This window comes from Cyanistes caeruleus, chromosome 3 (genome assembly GCF_971803275.1).
Source record: "Cyanistes caeruleus chromosome 3, bCyaCae1.hap1.1, whole genome shotgun sequence".
In the NCBI taxonomy this organism is placed as follows: domain Eukaryota; kingdom Metazoa; phylum Chordata; class Aves; order Passeriformes; family Paridae; genus Cyanistes; species Cyanistes caeruleus.
In genome coordinates, this window is record NC_141703.1 from 21,538,357 (window position 1) to 21,558,714 (window position 20,358).

General features: G+C 37.3%; 2 protein-coding genes across 7 annotated transcripts in view; one reads left to right on the plus strand and one right to left on the minus strand.

The window, feature by feature from the left end:
• The window catches only part of STS (steroid sulfatase), a 104,344-nt gene extending 86,879 nt beyond the window's left edge, over positions 1-17,465 (minus strand). The window contains exons 1-2 of one of the 4 annotated variants that reach the window (XM_086880150.1): positions 17,347-17,465; positions 16,398-16,470 (exon numbers count right to left, since the gene is read on the minus strand). Coding sequence is in view for 1 of the 4 variants with exons in the window: in XM_023918340.2 (XP_023774108.2) it covers positions 6,399-6,487 (89 nt within the window). In the remaining 3 variants the exon portion in view is untranslated. Of the gene's footprint in view, positions 1-4,993; positions 5,201-6,398; positions 6,569-16,397; positions 16,471-17,153; positions 17,212-17,346 lie in introns of those variants that run through there. The other 3 variants (XM_086880151.1, XM_023918340.2, XM_023918343.2) reach the window with 3 other exon arrangements.
• Positions 17,202-20,358, plus strand: part of PUDP (pseudouridine 5'-phosphatase) — a 72,866-nt gene continuing 69,709 nt past the window's right edge. For all 3 annotated transcript variants that reach the window (XR_015284231.1, XR_015284232.1, XM_086880152.1), the window contains exon 1: positions 17,202-17,377. Coding sequence is in view for 1 of the 3 variants with exons in the window: in XM_086880152.1 (XP_086736278.1) it covers positions 17,299-17,377 (79 nt within the window). In the remaining 2 variants the exon portion in view is untranslated. The remainder of the gene's footprint in view (positions 17,378-20,358) is intronic.

The following is a 20,358-nucleotide window of genomic DNA, read 5'->3' on the forward strand; positions in this document are numbered from 1 at the left end:
TTCTAGACAGAATGGTTTACCAGAGAAAATTGCAGGGAAATGGCCAGGTAATTTTTCTTTGCTACATAAGGCTAGCAAGTAACACATCAATAAAATGACCCAATATGTTATGCTATGTCCAAAATGATGCTTCATTTAAAGAAAAAAGGCATTTGAATTAGGTTGTTCTCAAAGAGTTATTATTTTTATACAGTTCTCTTGTTATTTATACTTTCATTATGATAACACTTAAGGACTCAATAATGCTGATTGTAGCAGACAGAAAAATTAAGACAAGGTTAAATTTAACCAATAATGATTTTACCCATGTAGAATTTAAGTACCTATATGGCCCACAGCAAATGGTGCAAACCCATCCATGTGAATTTATTAATCTTTAAGTTTGGCATTTAGTGTGAGCTAATTACCTAAGCTTTCCTTTTAATTAGTAGGAAGATACAGGCACCTTAAGAGTTTCTTCTTAAGACTAGTATAAATAAATTTTGGAAGGGATGCTCATGACCTTTTCCACAGACTAGAAACACTTAACACCTAGTTTAGACTTGATTTACACAAAAGTAATAGTTACATGAAATAAATCCCATCCTGATGATGGGTTGCCTGTATCCTCTCAGCATGAAATATGAAAAAAACTCTTTTTGTAATAAATAAAGATGAAGTTTTTCAATTAGTATGATATGCTCTACTAACCTTATTGGTGTAATAATTTCTTATTCTGTGAGTAGTAATTTCTACTAGAAATCCAAGAATTGGGGACAACTCCTCATGACTATTAGTAGTGAATTTTTCCTCCAAGGGATTCATTTAAGTATTTTTCCTTTCCAGACTGTATAGCAATATGATGAATATTCCATTTTAAATATTTTATTCTTTCATTACTCTAAAACAAAGGAGGTAAGAGTGATTAATCCAACAGCAATGACTATTTTATAGGAATATTGGTTATTCTCTAATTGAAGTCAGCTATAGCCAACAGGTGTTTAGGTTACAGTCACAAACCTGATTGGTAAAATTAACTTTATTTTGACATAGTTCTAAAAGAACAGAATTTATTCAAGATGGATGATATTTAAAGAAGCTTTTTTGTCAGGGGTGACCAGCCAACAGACTGTGAGCTCAGCCCATGTACCTCCTGCCTACTTTCCTATGAGCGACAACCACAACAATCTGTGACTCACCAGTGATCACTAGATCCTGTTACATTCCTTCATGAGGTCCTTGTCACAGAAACAAAAAAAAAAAACTTCAGTTCCTGATACATGGTAAGAAAAAGTCTGTTACTGTCCATGGACACTGTTCAGCAAGTCACACGGACAATAAACATTATGGTCATAACACCACTCAAATGTAGAAGTATCTTAGACATTCTCCTGATGCCCATCACACCACGGGAAATTCATTCATTCTAATCGTGGAGCAGTGATGCACATGTTTGTCCTGTCACATAAGAGGTAGAAGAAGAAGTAGGTTGTTTTGACAGTGGAGTTGCTTTGATGTTCCAGGGGATCCTCTGTGAGGACAGACCAAGACTTGCTCTGCACTGAACACAGTTCCAGCCAGCTCTGTGATGGACCCACTGCAGACCACAGGTGAGCCCTTAGGGAAACATATTTAAGAAAGGGCAAAAATACTGGTGGGGGAGGGAGGAACAGAGAGAGAAGGCTGTGAGGAGCAGTGGGAGAGGAGGAAGAAGAGGAAAGAACAAAACAGCCAAAGAAGTAGGAAGTGTCCCACACTGGATCAGGAACATGCCCAAAGGCACTGTGGTCTGTGGAGCAACAAGAAGTAGCACAGGGAAACAGCCAAGCACTGACTACAGCCTTTTGTGTGCCACCCAGTGCCTCCCTGAAGGGACTGTCTATAACCTACAGCAGTAAGACAGCAGCTGGTGTCTGGAGCGATGGTGTGGAGACCAGGGAAGTCAAAGAGTGGAATCTAGAGCTGAACCTGGGAGAGTGGGAGGAAAAGTGTTTTTCCTGTAACATTAAATGTTTGTCCTTTTTTTGTTTTGTTTTGTTTCCCAATACTCCAACCAATTAAATATTTATGCCACCTATCAATAAATTAACTTGTATTCCCCAAGTGGTTTTGTCTACGATGTGGATTTTCCTGTCTTTATTTTACCACCAGTTTTCTCACTTGCATTCCTTCTGATTTTTCCCCATATCCCTGGGGAAGGAAGGAAGGGAGTGAGCAGCTGTGTAAGCTCTTGGCTGTTAGCCAGGGCCAACCCACCACATTTAAAATGAAAAGGAATAAATGGATCCAATGGCAAATTACTTTAATTGATTATCAGGAGCCAAAAACTTATTTGCTGTTATTGAATCCATCTAGATCTAAGAGTGAACTTTTTATCAGGGAGAGAAATGGCAAAGCTCATTAAGCAAAAAATGACTTGTGACCAACTGACTTATGGTGTTGCTGCTATAAGCAAGAGGCTCACAGGACATAAACAAACAACTTCTCCTTCCTCTTAATTTGCATGGGTAAGAGACATTAAAAATAGACAGGTAGTGGCTTATTAAAAATCTAGCTCCTTCCCTACTGTTTCTAAAACCGGAAAATCTGGTTTACATTACTTTTGTCCTACAACTAATATGCATGGAATGTTGTCCTCATTCTGCAAATAGTTATGAATGAAATTGTTTGGAATTTTTTTGACAAAAGTCTTTCTAGCAGGGAAAAAAAAAGTGGGTTTAAACCAAAAAAAGCTTTTTCTTTCTTAATTGAGGCAATTTAAAAATGAAATTGTTCTCCCTTCCTTTTAAATGTGAAAAACAGCCTGTTTGGCATTTACAAGCACTCACAAGTTACTTACAATGTGAAAACAAACCACCTTTTCTGTTCTTTTGGCTGGGAGATATTTTTACTGCATTATTTACTTGAGTTAAAAGATTAACTCTCAAATTACCCAATTTTTAGCACCTGCTGCAAAATTAAAACAAAGATAATAGCTTTATCCATTCACCATTTCTATTTTACCCCCTAATAACATAATGAAAAAAGGGCTTCAGAAAAGAGAGGAGGAAGAGACTAAGATGGTAAGTAATTTTCTAACCACCTTTAATGAAGAGATACTTCACTAGCATTATTCATAAAACAATAAAAGTATGAAACAGCTTAAAAATAAAATACAATCAATGCAAAACAAAATTGAAAACAATATGTAAATATAATGAAATTAGGAGGTCTTACAAACCAGGAAAATGTTTACCTTAGAAAGAACATTTATACAATTAGGAAAAGAAGGATGATGAGCTGCATAGTGGCTATATAGCTGTCTGATTGCACATGACACAGATCAAGAGTCTGCTAAAAATGTGTCAGACAAAAGGGAAAGACATTTACAAAACAATACATATATATACATTAAGCAAATCTGTATCCCAGTTCCAAAGATTCGATAATTTACTAATTGCAACAATCCTATAAAAAGACTTCCCCATCAATAAAAAAAAAATAAAATTGTGACTATATTTTGCTTGGCAAAATATTTGAGGGATAGACTTTAAACATCATAGGATTAAGTAAAAATTAAAATTAATATCTTAAAATGAAGGAAACCCATAACAGCAAATAATTCTAAGACTAAACATATATGTCTACAATACAAGAAGAGGCTAAGTAGATCCTTAGAGACAGACAGAAAATAAAAATACCTGAATAAACAGTGTAGAAATGTAAATATTGTATTACAGCAATACAGGAAAAACAGCAATTTAAGCCAGAGGTATCCAGATTTATTCTGCCCTGTGCAAGTAGAAAATTCTTGCTCCTTCCCATCCTTCCTCCCCTTCTTTTTCTCTAGTTCTTTACTCTTTGCTTACATAGGAACTCTATGAAACTTGTAAATTCTTTCTGTTAAAATAGAACAGCATTTTTTTTTTTGCACATAGGAGTTAAGGCAAAATCCCAACATGATAAAATGAAAATACCAGTAGCTCAAAACCATAGCAATTTATTTCATTTTCACCTTATTCTGAACAATGTTTTAAGATCATAAATTAACTAAAAGGTACTCAGAAAAGGCATTTTTCTATTTTCTTATGGCACACCTTTTCTTGTGGTACACCAGCATTAGCTTTTCCATTAACATTTGGAAGTTTCTCAGTAATAGCTCCAGGGTTCTCATTATGTTTTGGCTTGGTCTGGAGCATGCTGCCAGTATTTCTGAAGCAAATAACATACTTTTCCAATTGTATGAGAATGTTTTTAAATAAGTTTTAAAGAAAAGATGTTTTCCTCTGCTTTGTGCCTTTAGGTACAACACAACCTTATGTGTTTGAAGGATGGATTCTGTTCATCAGTGAGAAAGAACATATCAATTCTCCTGTTCAAAATGCCTTTTTTCAGGACAATACTTTACTGCTTTATTAGACAACTTCTACACTAGAGAACACACCCAGTTGTCTATTATAATAATACAGGATCTGGAGATGCTAAGAGTTACTCTTGTGACTAACCCATGTTAATATCTTCTCATTTTCTTCATCATAGTGGTCAGTTCTGTCAGCAGTGCAGAATATAAACAATAACAGAGAAAAACAGATCTGTTTGAGCTCTGTACCCTAAGATTTCCTTATGAGTACAGCTAGTCAACTGATTCTTTAGCATGGTAGACAAAAAGAAGAGGTCATTTTTGCACCAAATTTGAAGTGTTTGTCCAGGATGCATGCAAAAAAATTTCCAAAATCAGTATCACTGCATACCTGAAGCTGTTCAAACTTGTGTGTTTAAAGCCTAGAGTGCCATAGACACAATTCTTGTTCAGGACTGTTTGAAAAGCCATCTCAGTTGTCCTGTAGAACTTCTCACCTGAACTACTTTAATTTCATTCCTCCTCATCCCCAAACTTCCGCTCATACAATCAAGAAGCCACTGCACAAACTCTTCTGCAATCCTAATCTTTGCAAACCATGGAAACTATTTCAAATTCCTTTTTACTCAAGAATCCCGTATCAGTGTGCCATCAATGTAAACTGAGGCTGAATACCTTTTGGACGCAGTGGCTGGACTCCTCCAATTCTGCTTGCCCAGGTGCTGTATTTTCACTGCCTCTCTAGCACTGGTCGCTCCTCCCAATGTTGCCGTGCCTTGCCGCCTGCCTCCTACATGACTTCCCTCACCATGGGCTCTTCCATGGGCCAGCAGTACACAGTGCTCCCTACTGGTGACTGGGGCTCTCCCTGTGTTAGCACAGCCTCAGCTGTTGGACTGACGGGGCTTTAACACAGGTCTTACTAAAATCCACCTACAGAGCATCCTAAGGGCAAAAGCAAAATACATGTTTGTGAGAAAACAGGATGTATGGAATACATATTATGAATGAGTCATTACAGAACTGCGTAGCAAGAAATATGTATGGTCAGATTCTGTTCCAGCGCTTGTTTGGGTTACGTAGGCATCGCTTTCATCTTCCTCCTTTTTGTCTCAGTAAGGTTGCTCAAATGCAATTTTTTTGTTTAAGCCTGGCAGATACAACATATCCAGAAGTCATGATTTTTTTCCTTACCTTTTCCCTTTCCCTATCACCCTTTGCCCTTCTCTATCCCAGAGATTCCTCCTACAGATACTCTCCCTGTAGTAGCTGGGTTTACTCCCAGTTTGCAAGTTGAATGTGTACAAGGTTACAAAGGAAAATAATGGATTTATTTAATAAACCTTTAAAACCTTTAAAAGTTACAGGCAAGTCTTGCAGGCTTCCACCTTTGAACTGAATGGACTTTTTCAGAATACATACACTGCACATGAACCAGTCACTTCAAAACTACAAGCTTATTTCAGAACCTACCCCCTCCAAAACTATTTAACAATTCATTTCCATTTGATCCTTGAGACAGACTCCATAATCAAAATTACATACACTTTTAACATTACTTTTTAAACAACCAGAGCTTAAGTGCTAAGAAAAAAAGCTGTACTGTGGCACAGCTGGAAAATTTTCTATTTCATAAAGACCCTGCTTTCTATTTTCTTCAAAATGCTTTCACAATTCAAGTAATTCAATTACACTGTTTTTAATCTGTTCAAGGCAGGGAAAGTTCTACTCCATTGCAATACCAGATAACAAAGTGCATTCTGCTACAAAATAATTTGCCCCTATATTTTACAGTATCTTACAGAAATGAGTGTACTGTTTCAGCAATCTCCTTTTCGTTGTGAAAATCACATTATATTAAATTAATGCAGAAAAGACAACACTGAATGTTATTATTTCTCATAATTGCTAACTTCCTGACATAAAGAATTTCTTTGAGATGTGAAAGAATATGAACTCCAACATACATATAACATACAACATACATATAACATATACATAACATACAACAACATATAACCCCAATCTTTACAGTTAAGCTATATATAAATGACAGAAAGGGGCAGAAAGGGTGTTTTACCTTGCAGCACGGAATTGTTTCTTTTTGCCTCTCCTATGCAAACAAGATGGCTGTGCACTTATCAGTATATGGGTACAAAGTCCAGTCATGTGAAATGAAACAGAAGAGTGGAGGGGAAGAAGGACAACACTGAAAAAGATAATTTATAAAAGACTGACAGGATTTCTTGATAAGACACTGCTTCACTAGTATGAAACAATCTCAGCATGTTCTCATAATGGATAGAAACATATGCCTAAGCAAGATGCTTGTTCAGTTTGTTACTGAAGATCTTCTGTTAGACTTTCTTGTGAATTTGCACTGTATTTTTGGAAAACAAAGGCTGTGCCAGAATCTCAGCTACATTTCTGCCTTCGGTACACGTAGGAAGCATTCCTACAGAATATCTATGTAGCAACTTTGGACAAACTGCACTAAAACACCATTTAAAGCATAATATCAGATCAGTGTTTTTCAAACTTTTCCATTGGAGGCACAGAATATGAATATTTGAGACTCTCTTTTTATTTTTATAAAAACCATGCACTATAGCCCATCCTGGTTTCTTTAATATGCATTGTCTTAGAAACCATATGTGCTCCCAGATTACTGCTTCCAGAAAGACCAAGGACCCTAATGTGAAAAATTATTCATTAAACTTCAAAAAAGTCCTAGCTAGCTGACATATTGCCTTCTTTCTCAGCTATTGTCCTCCTCACCCCATTTATGTATTTGTTACGAGAAAATTTAATCAGGAAGAAAAAGATGGATGTCCAAAGATGTGTGACAACCACTGCTGATGAAACTTAATGGAATCCAAGCCTTACAACCTAAGTATGAAATTTTACCTTTTTTCCAGGCAAAACCTGGGAGCTCCCAATGACTTAGAAATTAAATTGAACCAAGATTTTTGAGCAGCTGCCTAAATGCAAAGTTTAAACTACATTTTTCGGTGGTTCAGGAAATCAGTACAGTTTATCCTGAGCTTTTTTCTGCATTTTTCCTCTATTTAAAATAATATTCTACTATAACAACTTTGAAAGAATTTTAAATTACCAACCTTTCCTCTATTTCCAATACTGATTGTAAATGCTAGATTTACCTTAAGCCTTTGAAAAACTGCACTATTGTCTTACATTTATTCAAAGCTTTAACAAGTGAATATAAAGACAATTGTTAAAAAAATCTTGTCAGTCTCTCTAAAATAGCCAATTACTTTTCAATCCCTTTGGTTAATGGCATTTTTAGATAAATAATATTTTAGAAGGTACTAAAAAAACTCTGTATATGGATAAAAGAAGCAGTACTACATCATGATGAGAAGATGATAAGAAGATGAGAAGATGGGAAGCAACACCACTGGCAAAACACCACCTCTTGTGTGCATACTCTGCAACTCTTAAATGCATAATAATAACTACTTACAGTAAATTTCATTAAAACAAATTATTAAGAAACAATAATTCAAAACCTTGTGATTATGTAAATTAGAAGAAAGTAATGATAAAACAAGTATATGTATGACAAAATATAGATAAAATGAAGAAAAAGAAGATCTGTCTGTGCTAATTAGCATGACAATTCAAGGCATTTGATATGGAAAACCAAAACGCAGTGTATAAAGATATATTCATTCTAACTGTAAGAGTATGCAAAAAATTACAATGAGTTAATGAGTGAGAAAATTAACATTGTCTCATATCCAAATGTGAGTACTGAATGAAGATTGAATAGAGGGGGTTGGTTTGTTTAGGTTTCTTCTCTGTGTTTGATTAAACATCACTAAGGGGTCCTAAAGTGACAATTACTTGCTGACTTCAAAGCCTAAGCAGGAATGAAAACTGAAATGCCAACAGGGAGGCTGCATTTAGCCATGGCCAACAGAGTACTATGTTACTCAGTAATGTATTCTCCAATGATCTATATTAGTTAATGGATAATATTATCCATTTTGGCCATCATTTTGTGTTTGTGGTTTGGGTTTCTTTTTCCGCATAGATATGAACACAAAGTCTACTTTTTTTTCTCTCATAATATGTTAGAAACATTATTTTTTAAGGCACTTTGGACTTCTGGCCACAAATGGGAGTCTGTATCTACCAATTTATTTATGAATGTTCATATGTATAAGAGTTCAATTCATTTAGCTGGTATTTGAATTGTAATGTCTAAATTGGTAAATTAATTCCTGTATGGGATGAAGAGGAAGAAGGATGCATGATTCAAATTACTGGAATATAGTGGTAAGGCAGAGCTGCAGCAAGGCAGATCTTTTGTTTCAGCTCATCAAAACACCTCTGCCAAAGTTTTAGAAGTTTAGGATCCAACTTTACCACACCACTACATGTCCATCTACCATGTACAGTACAGTGTCTTGGTAAAAACAAAATATGATACACTGGTATATTAGCCTGCCTGGATGTTGGTGCACATGTAAATGATTCTGCTTTCACATAAATCTGCTAATCCAAACTTATATTTTACTTATATTCAAATGAAACATACCAGCAACAGAGGTAAAATGAAACAAAGGGTATTTGTTAACTTGTTATCATAGTGAAACCCAAGGAATATAGCTACTTTCAAAGAGTATTTTAGAAAGACACATAGAATTTAAAGATAACAGTTTTGCTGTTCTAGAGACTTTGTACAAATTGGGTTGATTCTAGAGAACACTAACAAATCTTCAGTGAAAAAAGATGCTAAAACTTCATTCTTCAGCTTAGTCCAAAGAACCAGTGGCAAGTTTCCCTCTGAAAATTCTGTAGTCATGTAGGTATCTCAATAGAAAGTCATTACATGAACTTGTGAAATCTGTGGATTGCACAGGACTTTTATACAGTTCTGAGCAAGTCCCAAAGGCTTTTATACATAGAACTCTATGACACTGTCTAATGGTTTTTTTAATGGTTGTGATTAACTTTTGTTAAGACTTACATATGGGAGCTTAGCTGGAAGAATGAGTTGGCTACGCCATGAAAGAATAAAGATTCAGGTTTTGTAGTTGCTATAACTATAGTTTCTGACAATCAAATACTACTGGTCTAAGCTACTGCAAGTCATAAACAGAACAGGATTTTTAACGAAAGATGGACTTGAACAGGTAGGAAAAATATTTTTCATTTGATCTACAAGATAATTAATTTTATTTCCTGGATGTGATGAAGTCAGAAAAAGCATATGGATATTGAGGTCCCCACACTCTGTCAGGTCCTTCAAGAATCAACAGACATCCAAATACTGAAAAATTGAAATCAGGCGTGGTTTTACCTTATTTCCACCAACTTCAGAAGTATTGGTGCAAACATCACCCTTGCTGATGCTGGTAGGAATTTGGTGACAAGAACGCCACAACCTGAATGAAGCTCTATGCCCCCTGAAGCCTGTAGGCTTTCCTTCATGCTCTGCAACTCCAGAATACACCCAAATCGTGTCCCATTTCACAACCAACCACAACACAAGCTTAGTTTTGGCATGGCACATTAGGATATATAGCCATCTTAATATTAAAAGCCTTGTTAATAGCTTTTGGAAAATTGCATTAGTCTAATTTTTCCAGATGAGAGCATAATTATTGGCATAAAAACGAAAAGTCAGTGAAAAACAGATTATGGAGCCAGGCTGTCAAATACAGTCATTAATATAATACTTATTCCCTTCTGCTTGTAGCAGTCACTGGTCTAAATGACACATACACCATTTCTGAAACAGGGATACAACAATTCATTCTGTAGCACAGATTCTTGCAGATATCTGCCTCATTAGGCTTGCAAGACAGTAGTTTTTCATACTTAAAAATGTGTAAAGATATTTTGAACTGCATGAAGAGATAATAAGTTTTTAATGGGCTAGAGATATTGTCCCGGATCTCTTTCACTGAAGTATGATACTGACTACTTTTAATTAGTGAAATCACATATAGAAGTGAACCATAATGAAAATTTTAAATTGGAAAAATAGCAACAAAATTTTGAGTTTTTGACTTGGTACAACATGACTGATCAGCACTAACAACCAAACTATGGCAAAGGCAGTAATTAATCTCTTATATTAATTCAAAAATGTTGCTCTATCCAGGACTAAGAAGGCAGTCTAATAGCAAAAAAATGACCTTCTATTTTTCATTTATAAACCCCACAGCTACAGTAATAAATGTACCCACATGCTGGACTTCTCTAAGGATACAGAAAACCTAAACGCTGAAGAACAATCAAAATGCTAAACGCTTCAGAGAGTACAACTTATGTCAACAAGTTAAAGAAATTAAATTTTTAAAATAAAAAAAAAAGTGAAAGAGTAGAGGAAAAACACAGGATAACCTAGCAGAGCAAAAGATTCACTGAAAGATTCAGAAAATTTTAGGCATAATGTCTGGACAAGTATTTTAAGCCTATACAATTCTACTACATAAAATTCATCTAGACCTTGAATGTCTCTTGTGGTCTTACCTATATTTAAGTACATGAAATGAAAATCTAGGACTCTTTCAAACCTGCAGCATCAGTGTAAGCAATCATACACCTTACAGAACTCAAAGCGAAATGTTTGAGATTACCTGATTAAGTGGAGCTAGTTGTCTTAGGGAAAAAAGTCAGGGACTGATTGGCTTGACAGCACTTGAGCTTCATTGCATTCTTCTAGGTATCACAAATATCTAACCATCTAACTGTATCAGTACTTACAACTGGTATTCCTTGTTTAATAAATGTATTATGAAAATAAGTGTCTGTTGCTGGTCTTCTATGGAGAACATTTCAACTGAAAGTCTAAAATAAGAAACAGAGCTACATCATTTCCTCATCTGTTTTGTTACAATACACTGAACCTAATTCCTTAAGGTAGGTAAACATAAGCTGAACTTAAAGTAAGTTGACAGCCTAGTAATGGGACTATTTCCTCACCCAAAAATTAATCAGTGCCTTACACTCCAGTGGCCACAAAGCGTATTTGACACTGCCTGTGCACAAGAACATGTTCTGAGGTATACCACCAGTACATTTGTGTGCCTGTACATGGGAGAAAAAGACAGGGCAGTAGCTTCTGGGACAAGAGAATTAAAAAAAATTGAATTATGACTTGGTTGGGAAGCACACTAACTCTGGCAGACAAGGAAAAGTCCCACCTCCCACAGCAATGAAAAGCCTGGATGTCTAACACAACTCTGCTTCCAATGAAGCTAGCTTACTCTCCTTGGCATTGCCCCTTCTCCTCTCTCCAACATCTCTGCTTCCAGATCAGAGTTGCTACTTCATATGTATCAGCACAGTACTATTACTTTTCTGCCTAGATAGCTCTAGAAGCTGAGACCACCAGAATCACTGCAGTGAAAGAGATGTCACAGTACTGTATGATAGCTGATCTCCAGGGCCTCCCTGCACTCCCCAAGCTGTCAGCATGTTCTCCCTGATCGTGCAGACATTCTGGGCTGAGTGTCAGCCGGTTCATTTATTTATACTCAACTCTTCTGGATAGATACAAACTGGTAAGGGCACACAGCCACAGAGTAGACAGAATGTCTTAGCTGTGGAGATTCAACTCCCTGGCTTGTTGCATCCCAGGTAAAGAATATGCATACAGAACCTGAACATGGAGCAGCATTACAGATCAGTGGCTTAAGAGACCTTGTGACCCTGAGAATCACAATTCCTTCTGTCTCTTCTCCATCTGAAGATCTAATTACCACAGCCTTTGAAAAGGTTGAGCTTAGGAACCCAAGACTGAAAGAGACCACTGGAAGGGTGACTGCATTCAGTTTCACCTTTACTACCAGCAGCCAAGTGATAGATGACTTGCTCAGAAAGGTTCACAGAATGTGCATTCCACATGACAGTACAAATATAATTTTTTTCCTACAATCTGTAACAATCAAACTGTTATAAAATGAACAAAAAAGACAATTAAATCCACATGCAGACAAGAAATAAAACCAAGTTAATAACAAATATTTTAGGTTCCTGTAACAATGGGAAGTTAGATAAATAAAGTTACACAGCAAAGCCATATCACAGGAAAAAAAAAAAAAAGCAGGACACAATACTTCACATCTTATCTGGGAATGCAATCTCCTCTGTCATAAACATTCTGATAGCTTAAGGCTAAGCAGCAGTGCCATTAGGCACTTCAGGATGTTCGTTACAATGATGCTGCTAATCACCTCAACAGTTTTCCTGTGTGCAGCCAATATTTTATTAGAAGACCAAAAGATACATCAACAAGCTAATTCACAATCTATACAAGATAATGCTTCCCAGTGACCTTAACAGAAGCAAAATGACCCTAAAGCATGATATTAAGGCTTTCTCTCCCAGCTTCAGAAACTTTGTTCTGTTGTACAATCCTATCAATAAATACAGCAATTGACATCTAAAAATATCAAAGCATTACCCCCTTGTTTCCTCTTGCATGCTTGGTTAAGTTTTCTAGAATTTCATCTCTCATTGCACCTTTTTGTAGTGCCTCATCTAAATTTACTGAGATAAACACATGTGAGAAACACATATCTTCACTTCATTCTCCTGCATTGTAACACTTCACCTTTCTTGCCTTTGTAACTAACACACTTGTAACTGGTGGTCAATACCAAACCTAGAAAACAGATGGCTCTCCTATCCCTGCTTGCTTGGCTGAGAGAAGACATATGCAATTGATTAAAAGAGCATATACACCCTTTTAACTTATGTAGTTAATAAAACATGACCTAGATCAGGAGTTGTATGATACTATTTAATTTCTTTAAGACATATGGTCATCTTCCTTGCACCTACAAAACATGCACTGAAACAATAAAATTCACCTAATTCATAAACTTAACGCAAAAAGCTCATGTTTGGTGACATCCTGCACTGAGAGGGGTTTCATTTTCTGAAGGCTTATAGGCTTAACTATATCAACTGTTGAGAATCTCAGCTGATACCTGAATTTACATATAATTCTAAGTCATTCCAAGTAATTTGTAACTAATAGTGGGTTTAACAGCTGTTTATGTAAAACATTATGAAAGCTTTTAAATTACTGGATTTATTCAAGACTTTTGATTCTTTTTTAATATTCAAACCAAAACAGATTACAATCTGTTTATCCTCTTTGTCAAGGTGCCTGCAGAAAAAGAAAAATAAAGTCAGTCATTTCTCTGTGAAACACATAATGCATGATGCTCCTATGAATGACATAAAAAATAGGTAAGTGAATCCATGCTTCAAGCACAATATCAAATAGTGGAATAGGAAACTGCAATTATTGAATCAAAAGTATTACCTATTAAAACACTTCAGCATATTCTCAAGCTTTTGCTCTCCAGGAAAGAACCCAATCGCATAAATTTTTCAGTGATGTACAAAACTTTCAGCCTCAAAGCAAAGAAAGCTCAAAAAATGTAGAAGTTAAGAAAAGGTTAAGAGGACGTAAAACATTGTGCTGCATACTTAATAACCCCATGGCACCTGAGTATTTTCACTTTATCTCACATTCAAGAACAATAAAACCAACGAGATTTTAATGTATTATTACAAAACCAGAGGAAATTATTTGTTTGGCATTAAGTAGGGCTCTCTGTAGGCAGCTAACTTACAGTTGCTTAAAAACCTGGACATGCAGATATATATCTGCCATATAACACCATATATCTGCTTTGGTGTATGCCCAGATAGGAACTTTAATTAATTTTAAAAATGTACAGGAAGCTAATTGTGTTCTTCAGACTTTACAGGATTCAAGTCTAGTTACCAAATTACATCTTAGTTATTGAATCTGAGCTCATATCTCAATACTCAATAGGTATACATCAGGTTTGTAGGAGTATACTTAATTATTTGTATTCATATTACTGCACCTCAACTACAGTATGCTTCCCACAACTCTAAAGTTACTGAAGTCTTCATAACTCAAAACCAGCTTCAAATAAGTAATAAAAAAATAGTAGCAAACAAAAAATCAATTGCATAATTCTCAGTATCAAATTCTCAATATCAAATTTTCACTCCCTTTCAAGAAAAAATAAACAACCCAACAAAAAAACCGAATACTACTGGTGAGTCATTAGACACAGATTTTTAAGACAGCTCAAACAAAACTTAGATCAGCACATTCTCTTACTTATCTATCTAGAAAACTATGCTCTACCATGAATTAAAAGTTGCTTGGACTTTTGCTTAATTTCATTCTGTTAGTGAAAAGACTTAGTCACGCAGAATAAACCTAAACAGTTGTCTATATTGGGAAGATTTTCCTTTGTTTGAACACAGCTTTGATAAATCAAGTAAGCTAACATCACACTTATTATCACTGATGAGCCACAGCAAAGCAAAGCAAATTGAGGTCATCAGCCTGTCAGCAGTGTGACAGTCTTGAAATGTGTACCATAGGATTTTTAACCCAGACCATTTAACCCTAAAAATGTTCAGCTTCTGTGATTGCCTATGACATATTTCTACTTTAAATACTGTAAAGTTTAGCAAAACCCTTGTTTCCCCAGATTAAATGGTAATTTAAATGCTATAAATAGTGTTTTTCTCCCCTTTTTAGGAGGCTAGAAGCAATAGAAGTTGTGATCAACTACTTTTTTTCTAATGAGAACAATAAATCTAGGTAACAAGAAAAAGCTACATCCATTGAGTAATAAAGGTTTAACTCTGTCACCATACATACAATTTAAAACCAGCTTTTTAGAATATTTGCTAATTAGAAAATTGATAAATCTACCTCAGGTACCACTGTCGTACAACATCTTTACTCACCCTCTAAATATTTGTCACAAGTGTACACTCCTACAGCAGAATCACATTCTTTCTCAAGACAGCACAACACTACCATTTTAAGTATTGAAATTACTATTTTTTAATTCCTTTTAAGAGGTTAACACTTTTTTTGACATACTGTATTCAGGATTGTACCTCTATTGATTCTAGCTATGTTCCTACCTAAGTGTGCTACAAAAGAAACTATAAATATTTTCTGCATTGAGTAATAAAGGTTTAACTCTGTCACCATACATACAATTTAAAACCAGCTTTTTAGAATATTTGCTAATTAGAAAATTGATAAATCTACCTCAGGTACCACTGTCGTACAACATCTTTACTCACCCTCTAAATATTTGTCACAAGTGTACACTCCTACAGCAGAATCACATTCTTTCTCAAGACAGCACAACACTACCATTTTAAGTATTGAAATTACTATTTTTTAATTCCTTTTAAGAGGTTAACACTTTTTTTGACATACTGTATTCAGGATTGTACCTCTATTGATTCTAGCTATGTTCCTACCTAAGTGTGCTACAAAAGAAACTATAAATATTTTCTGGAAGGAAAACTGGAATATTAACTTGCTGCACAGTGTTTATTGCAGAAACAAAACAGCCATGGGCCTTTCCAATACTCATATATTGTAAAGTTACAAAAAACCCAAAAAACTGAAAGCATGGGAGCCATTTTCTTAAATCTACAAAGGAACCAATTTAATAACTACACATGGAATTTTTAAAAGACATTGAAGGTGCCGCACACAATCCTTTTCCTAGCCTACACAGGGCCTAAGCAGCATTATCATTACCAAATGAGACAAGGTAAAAAAGAGAAAACCAACCCAAAACTCAAAAATCTTTGTTTGAAAGTCAAATTTTATTATTCAAAAGGTACAAGTAATGGCCAAGGATGTTTTATTTGTCTTCTTATTTCCCAGATAGGAGAAGGTGTGAGAAGCATTCTGTGCCTACATTTCACACAAATGTAGGGTGAATGTACTTGTAAGGGATAGGTTTTGGGGGTAAGTAAGATGCTTAAAAAGGCTAAATTAAAATTCAAATATAGCTATGTGACACCTACAGTTAAGGTTTTAAAAGGCCCCACTAACTTGCTACCATGGTGAAACATTGCCAATTCGAATGAAGGCACTGTTAGGAAAAAAAAATTGCTGCAAAGCCTATCTACAAATAAGACAGGACTTCCCCTATGTGAAGCTGCAATTAACCACTGCCCCACACAGAACAGCATAGCAGTGCACATCTTCAAGCCAGTATGTCACCTCAGGAGCCTGACACAGCTCTTTCCTTGTCTGCAATTGGTGCTTCAATGATCTTCATGCCCAGTGGAGTCACCTGCATAAAAACATACAAAAGGAAAAACTGATGAGGTTAAGTGCCCTCTTTCCCTCCCAACTGCCCAGTAAAAATCAGATGATGTGCCCTGGAAAAGGAAGGAAGGAAGAAGAGCCTTGTTTCTTGAACTTCAGAACTTCTGGAATGTTTCAGAAAAAAATACCCAACACCTAAACCAGCCTTCAATTAGCCGTTCTTGCACTAAGCAACCTGTAAGATCTTCTCCTTCAAAGATTTTTTTTCTCCCCATTACTTCACTCTTTCCTCACAGTTTTACCCACATTTACACCGATTTACAACTTTTTTTTTTTTTCAACTACAATCTGGTGGTAATATTACTCCTGTATATCTCTACACAGGCAGGCAGAAGAGATACTGTCTAACGTGTCAACTTGAGAGCAACTACTATGTCTTTCCCGCCAGCAGCACCAAACGGGATTTAAGAATCACAGAATAGGTTTGGTTGGAAAGGACCACCGTGGGTCGTCTGGTCCAACCTCCCTGCTTAAGCAGGGTCATCCCAGAGCACACTGCACAGAATTGCATCCAGACGGTTCTTGAATATTTCCAGAGAGGGAGACTCCACAAACTCTCTGAGCAAGAAGCGCTGTTCTGCAAGAGAAGAGGCCCCAAGAAGAGAAATGGACTTTGCTTTAAAAGTAGAACAAGATAGACAAAGGTACCGCTGGCCCGGCCCGGCCCGCCCCAGGAAGCTGCCACAACCGCCGCCCGTCCGACCGCCCCGTGCCGCTCCCGGCCCGGCAATCTGGCCCCGCGGCGGCTCCATCTGCCTCGGCTCCTGCTGCGCTCCGGCTGCTCTGCCTCGCCATGGCCGCTTCCTCCTCCTCGGCGGCCGCGCTGCGCCCGGTCACTCACCTGATCTTTGACATGGACGGGCTGCTGCTGGGTGCGTAGCCTGAGCCCCTCTCCCCTCCACGGCCGGGCCCCCGCTCTGCCCCGCGCCGGTGGGCTCCACCGCGCCGCCAGGCCCGGCCCGCCTGCCCGGACAGCTTGCGGCCGTAGCTGGCGGCGGGCAGCCGCTTTCCTTTCCCTTCCCTTCCACCTCCGCCTCCCGCGGCCTCAGCGGCCCCCGCTGCACTGCTAATTCATGGCCTCCTCGCTCCGGGCGGGCAGCCAGAACGCCTCGGGCGGCGCTGCTAAAACCAGAGTGAAGGGGATTAAAGCAACAGGAAACGAATTCATTCCTTCTCCTCCTTCCGCTACTTGCTGTCTTTCGGGGGCAGATTTCGCCTTAAAGTAACAGAGCCGGGGCTGCTCTGGCTGGCGGAGGGCTGAGCGAGGTTGGGGAGGCTGTGGGGAGAGCGGTGAGGGGCAGCTTGGGGCTGAAAGCCAGCGAGAGCGGGTATGGAGGAGAAGGGGCATGCAGTGTGGGGCTGAGGGACCCCCGGGCCGCGCACTACCGAGGGCCGGGAGCAGCGGGTCTCGGGGGACAGCACAGCCCTCGGCAGCCTTTAGAGCTACCTGCTCCAGCTGAACAGCCTGAAAACCGCTATGATAAGTCTTCTCTTAGCCTTGGTATCAGCAGACTTTCTGCTTTTGCAGGGTTATTGTTCTATAACCTGACACGTCCCGTGCTAGTACTACAGATCGATTGGATCTTGAGGTTTGAATAGTCGCTATAACTAGTCTCAAATAGCCTGAGAAAACTTACACACACACACATATATATGTGCGTGTATATGTGTAATCCTATGATCCAGAACCAATTATTGTAATTTCATTCTTAGAAGTTTCAGGAAAGCTTTTTTTTATTTACTACTGCTCTTTGTCAGAAGCTGGAAATCTACTTCACACAAACAATAGTCAACAGGACAGTGTTGGTAATTATACATATATGTGATTTATTCTATTTTAAAAAATTACATAAAAAGTGTGTATTATATATCAGAAATCTTCCAGGTGCAAGGAGTTAGACTGAAAATACTCTTCAAATATCTTCCAGTACGGAGGAGTAAAAGTGACAGTACCTTGGTGATTTTCATAATGTGCACTTTGTTTCAGAGGACTTCAGTATGTTTCAGCCTCTGAATACTATGCTGCTATGAAACCTTTAACATTTTTTGTGAACCTGTTTGTTTCATGATAAGCAATGACCCTTGGGAGGCAAAAAGGCAGTCAGGAGACTGCTTGGACTATCCCAAGATTCCTAAAGATTTCAAGAAATTTGGAATAATTTGGGGGAAAGAATGATAAAAGGTATACACAAATTAGGTTCATTCTGCCCAACCTATGTACTGTAAATCTTCTGAATGAGACAAATGGTCATATTGATGTTAACCTACATAAGAACCCCATAATTTTCTTACAAAATTTTTAATGTGTCATATAGTGTTCATTGGAGGTGATAAAATGAATAACATACATATTTCAAGAAGCTACAGAAACAGGCCCAAAATTACTTCCTTTCAAAGAGCACAGATAAAAGTTTTGGTATTGAATATTTATAATTACTAACTTTTATAAGTGCCCCCGTAGTTGGTTGGAATTTTTAGAATCTGAAGCTTCAGGTTTTGAAAAAAAATTTCCCAACAAAGTAGTGTCTGCGAATGTACATGACTATTTTTAGATGTTTTCACCTAAACCCTACTGATTTTATAGAACAAATATAAATTGATCTATAAATGATGAGAAGAATTGAGCATTAAATTAATTTGATGTAATGTGCCATGAACCTGCTTTCTGTCATTGATATACTTGATATACTTGCTTCTCATTAGGGAAGGTAGGATATCTTCTGATAGAAAGATTTCCAAAATCCTTGTGAATGTAAAATCCTAAAATGAGATCTGAGGTGTTTAAAAGGTTGTTGACTTTGGAAACAATCCAAGTGTTGCCCTATAGAACCTACATCCTATACTTTACTGGCTAATGCTTGGCTGTGTGAAGGTGTTGCTGAGTCTGATCAACTGATATTTTACCCCCCTTCCTCTGTAATATAATTGAGGCTGATTAAGTTGTCCTTGAGTCCCACCTTGATTATCGGCTTACTTTCAATAAAGAAGTTACTGCCTCTGAACTGCCTGTGGAACTACTTCAACCCTTTCCTTCAGAGTCCTTCTGTATCATTGTTTCAAAGGTTATCTAACACCGTTTTTTGCTGCATTTCTAATCAATGCAATCTACCCTTTTTTTTTTTTTTTTTTTTTTTTATTACCTAATCTTTCTCTTTGAGCTCTTGGATGAAATCTTAAGGGTGATCACGCGCTGTTCACCCGTCTGTCAGCTTCCTGCAGGCTCCCCTCTGTAACGCTCTGCTGCATGACACCTCCCAAGGTCAGGTGGAGAAAAACCTCTCTGTGCCTCCATGTGCTCCTTTGTGCCTCCATGTGCTTCTGCAGGCACCTGCCACAGCCCACAGCTCAACTCCATCCCATCTCTTCCCGAAACATAGGGATCATTGAGTTCAGCTCCTCACAGGACTTCCGAAAACTAAAACAGAGGACAAAGAGCCTTGTCCAAACACTCCTTGTACTCTGACAGCCTTGGTGCCATAATGCTTGGGGGAGTTTGTTCTACTGACTGATCACCTTCTCACGCAGCTTCATTAAATAGCATAATTAATTAGTGTTGCACTGTATAGTAGAAACCAGAGGAAAAGAAATAACTACATCTTAATTTTTGTTGTGCTACCATGCTTTCTCAAAAAAACCGCAACAATCCCCCCCAGCACTTCAATTAAAGCATTACATTTCTGAAGTTAAATTTCTACTTGATTTCCTACAGCAAATAATAACATCAAATGCTCAGAATAGTAGATTGCTTTTTCTTAAAATGTGTTAGTCTATTCCTACAGAAGAGCACTGTTCTAACTGCTAATATGTGGTATTGTTAAAAATATTAAACCTACTTATGTGCGCACTTATTCAA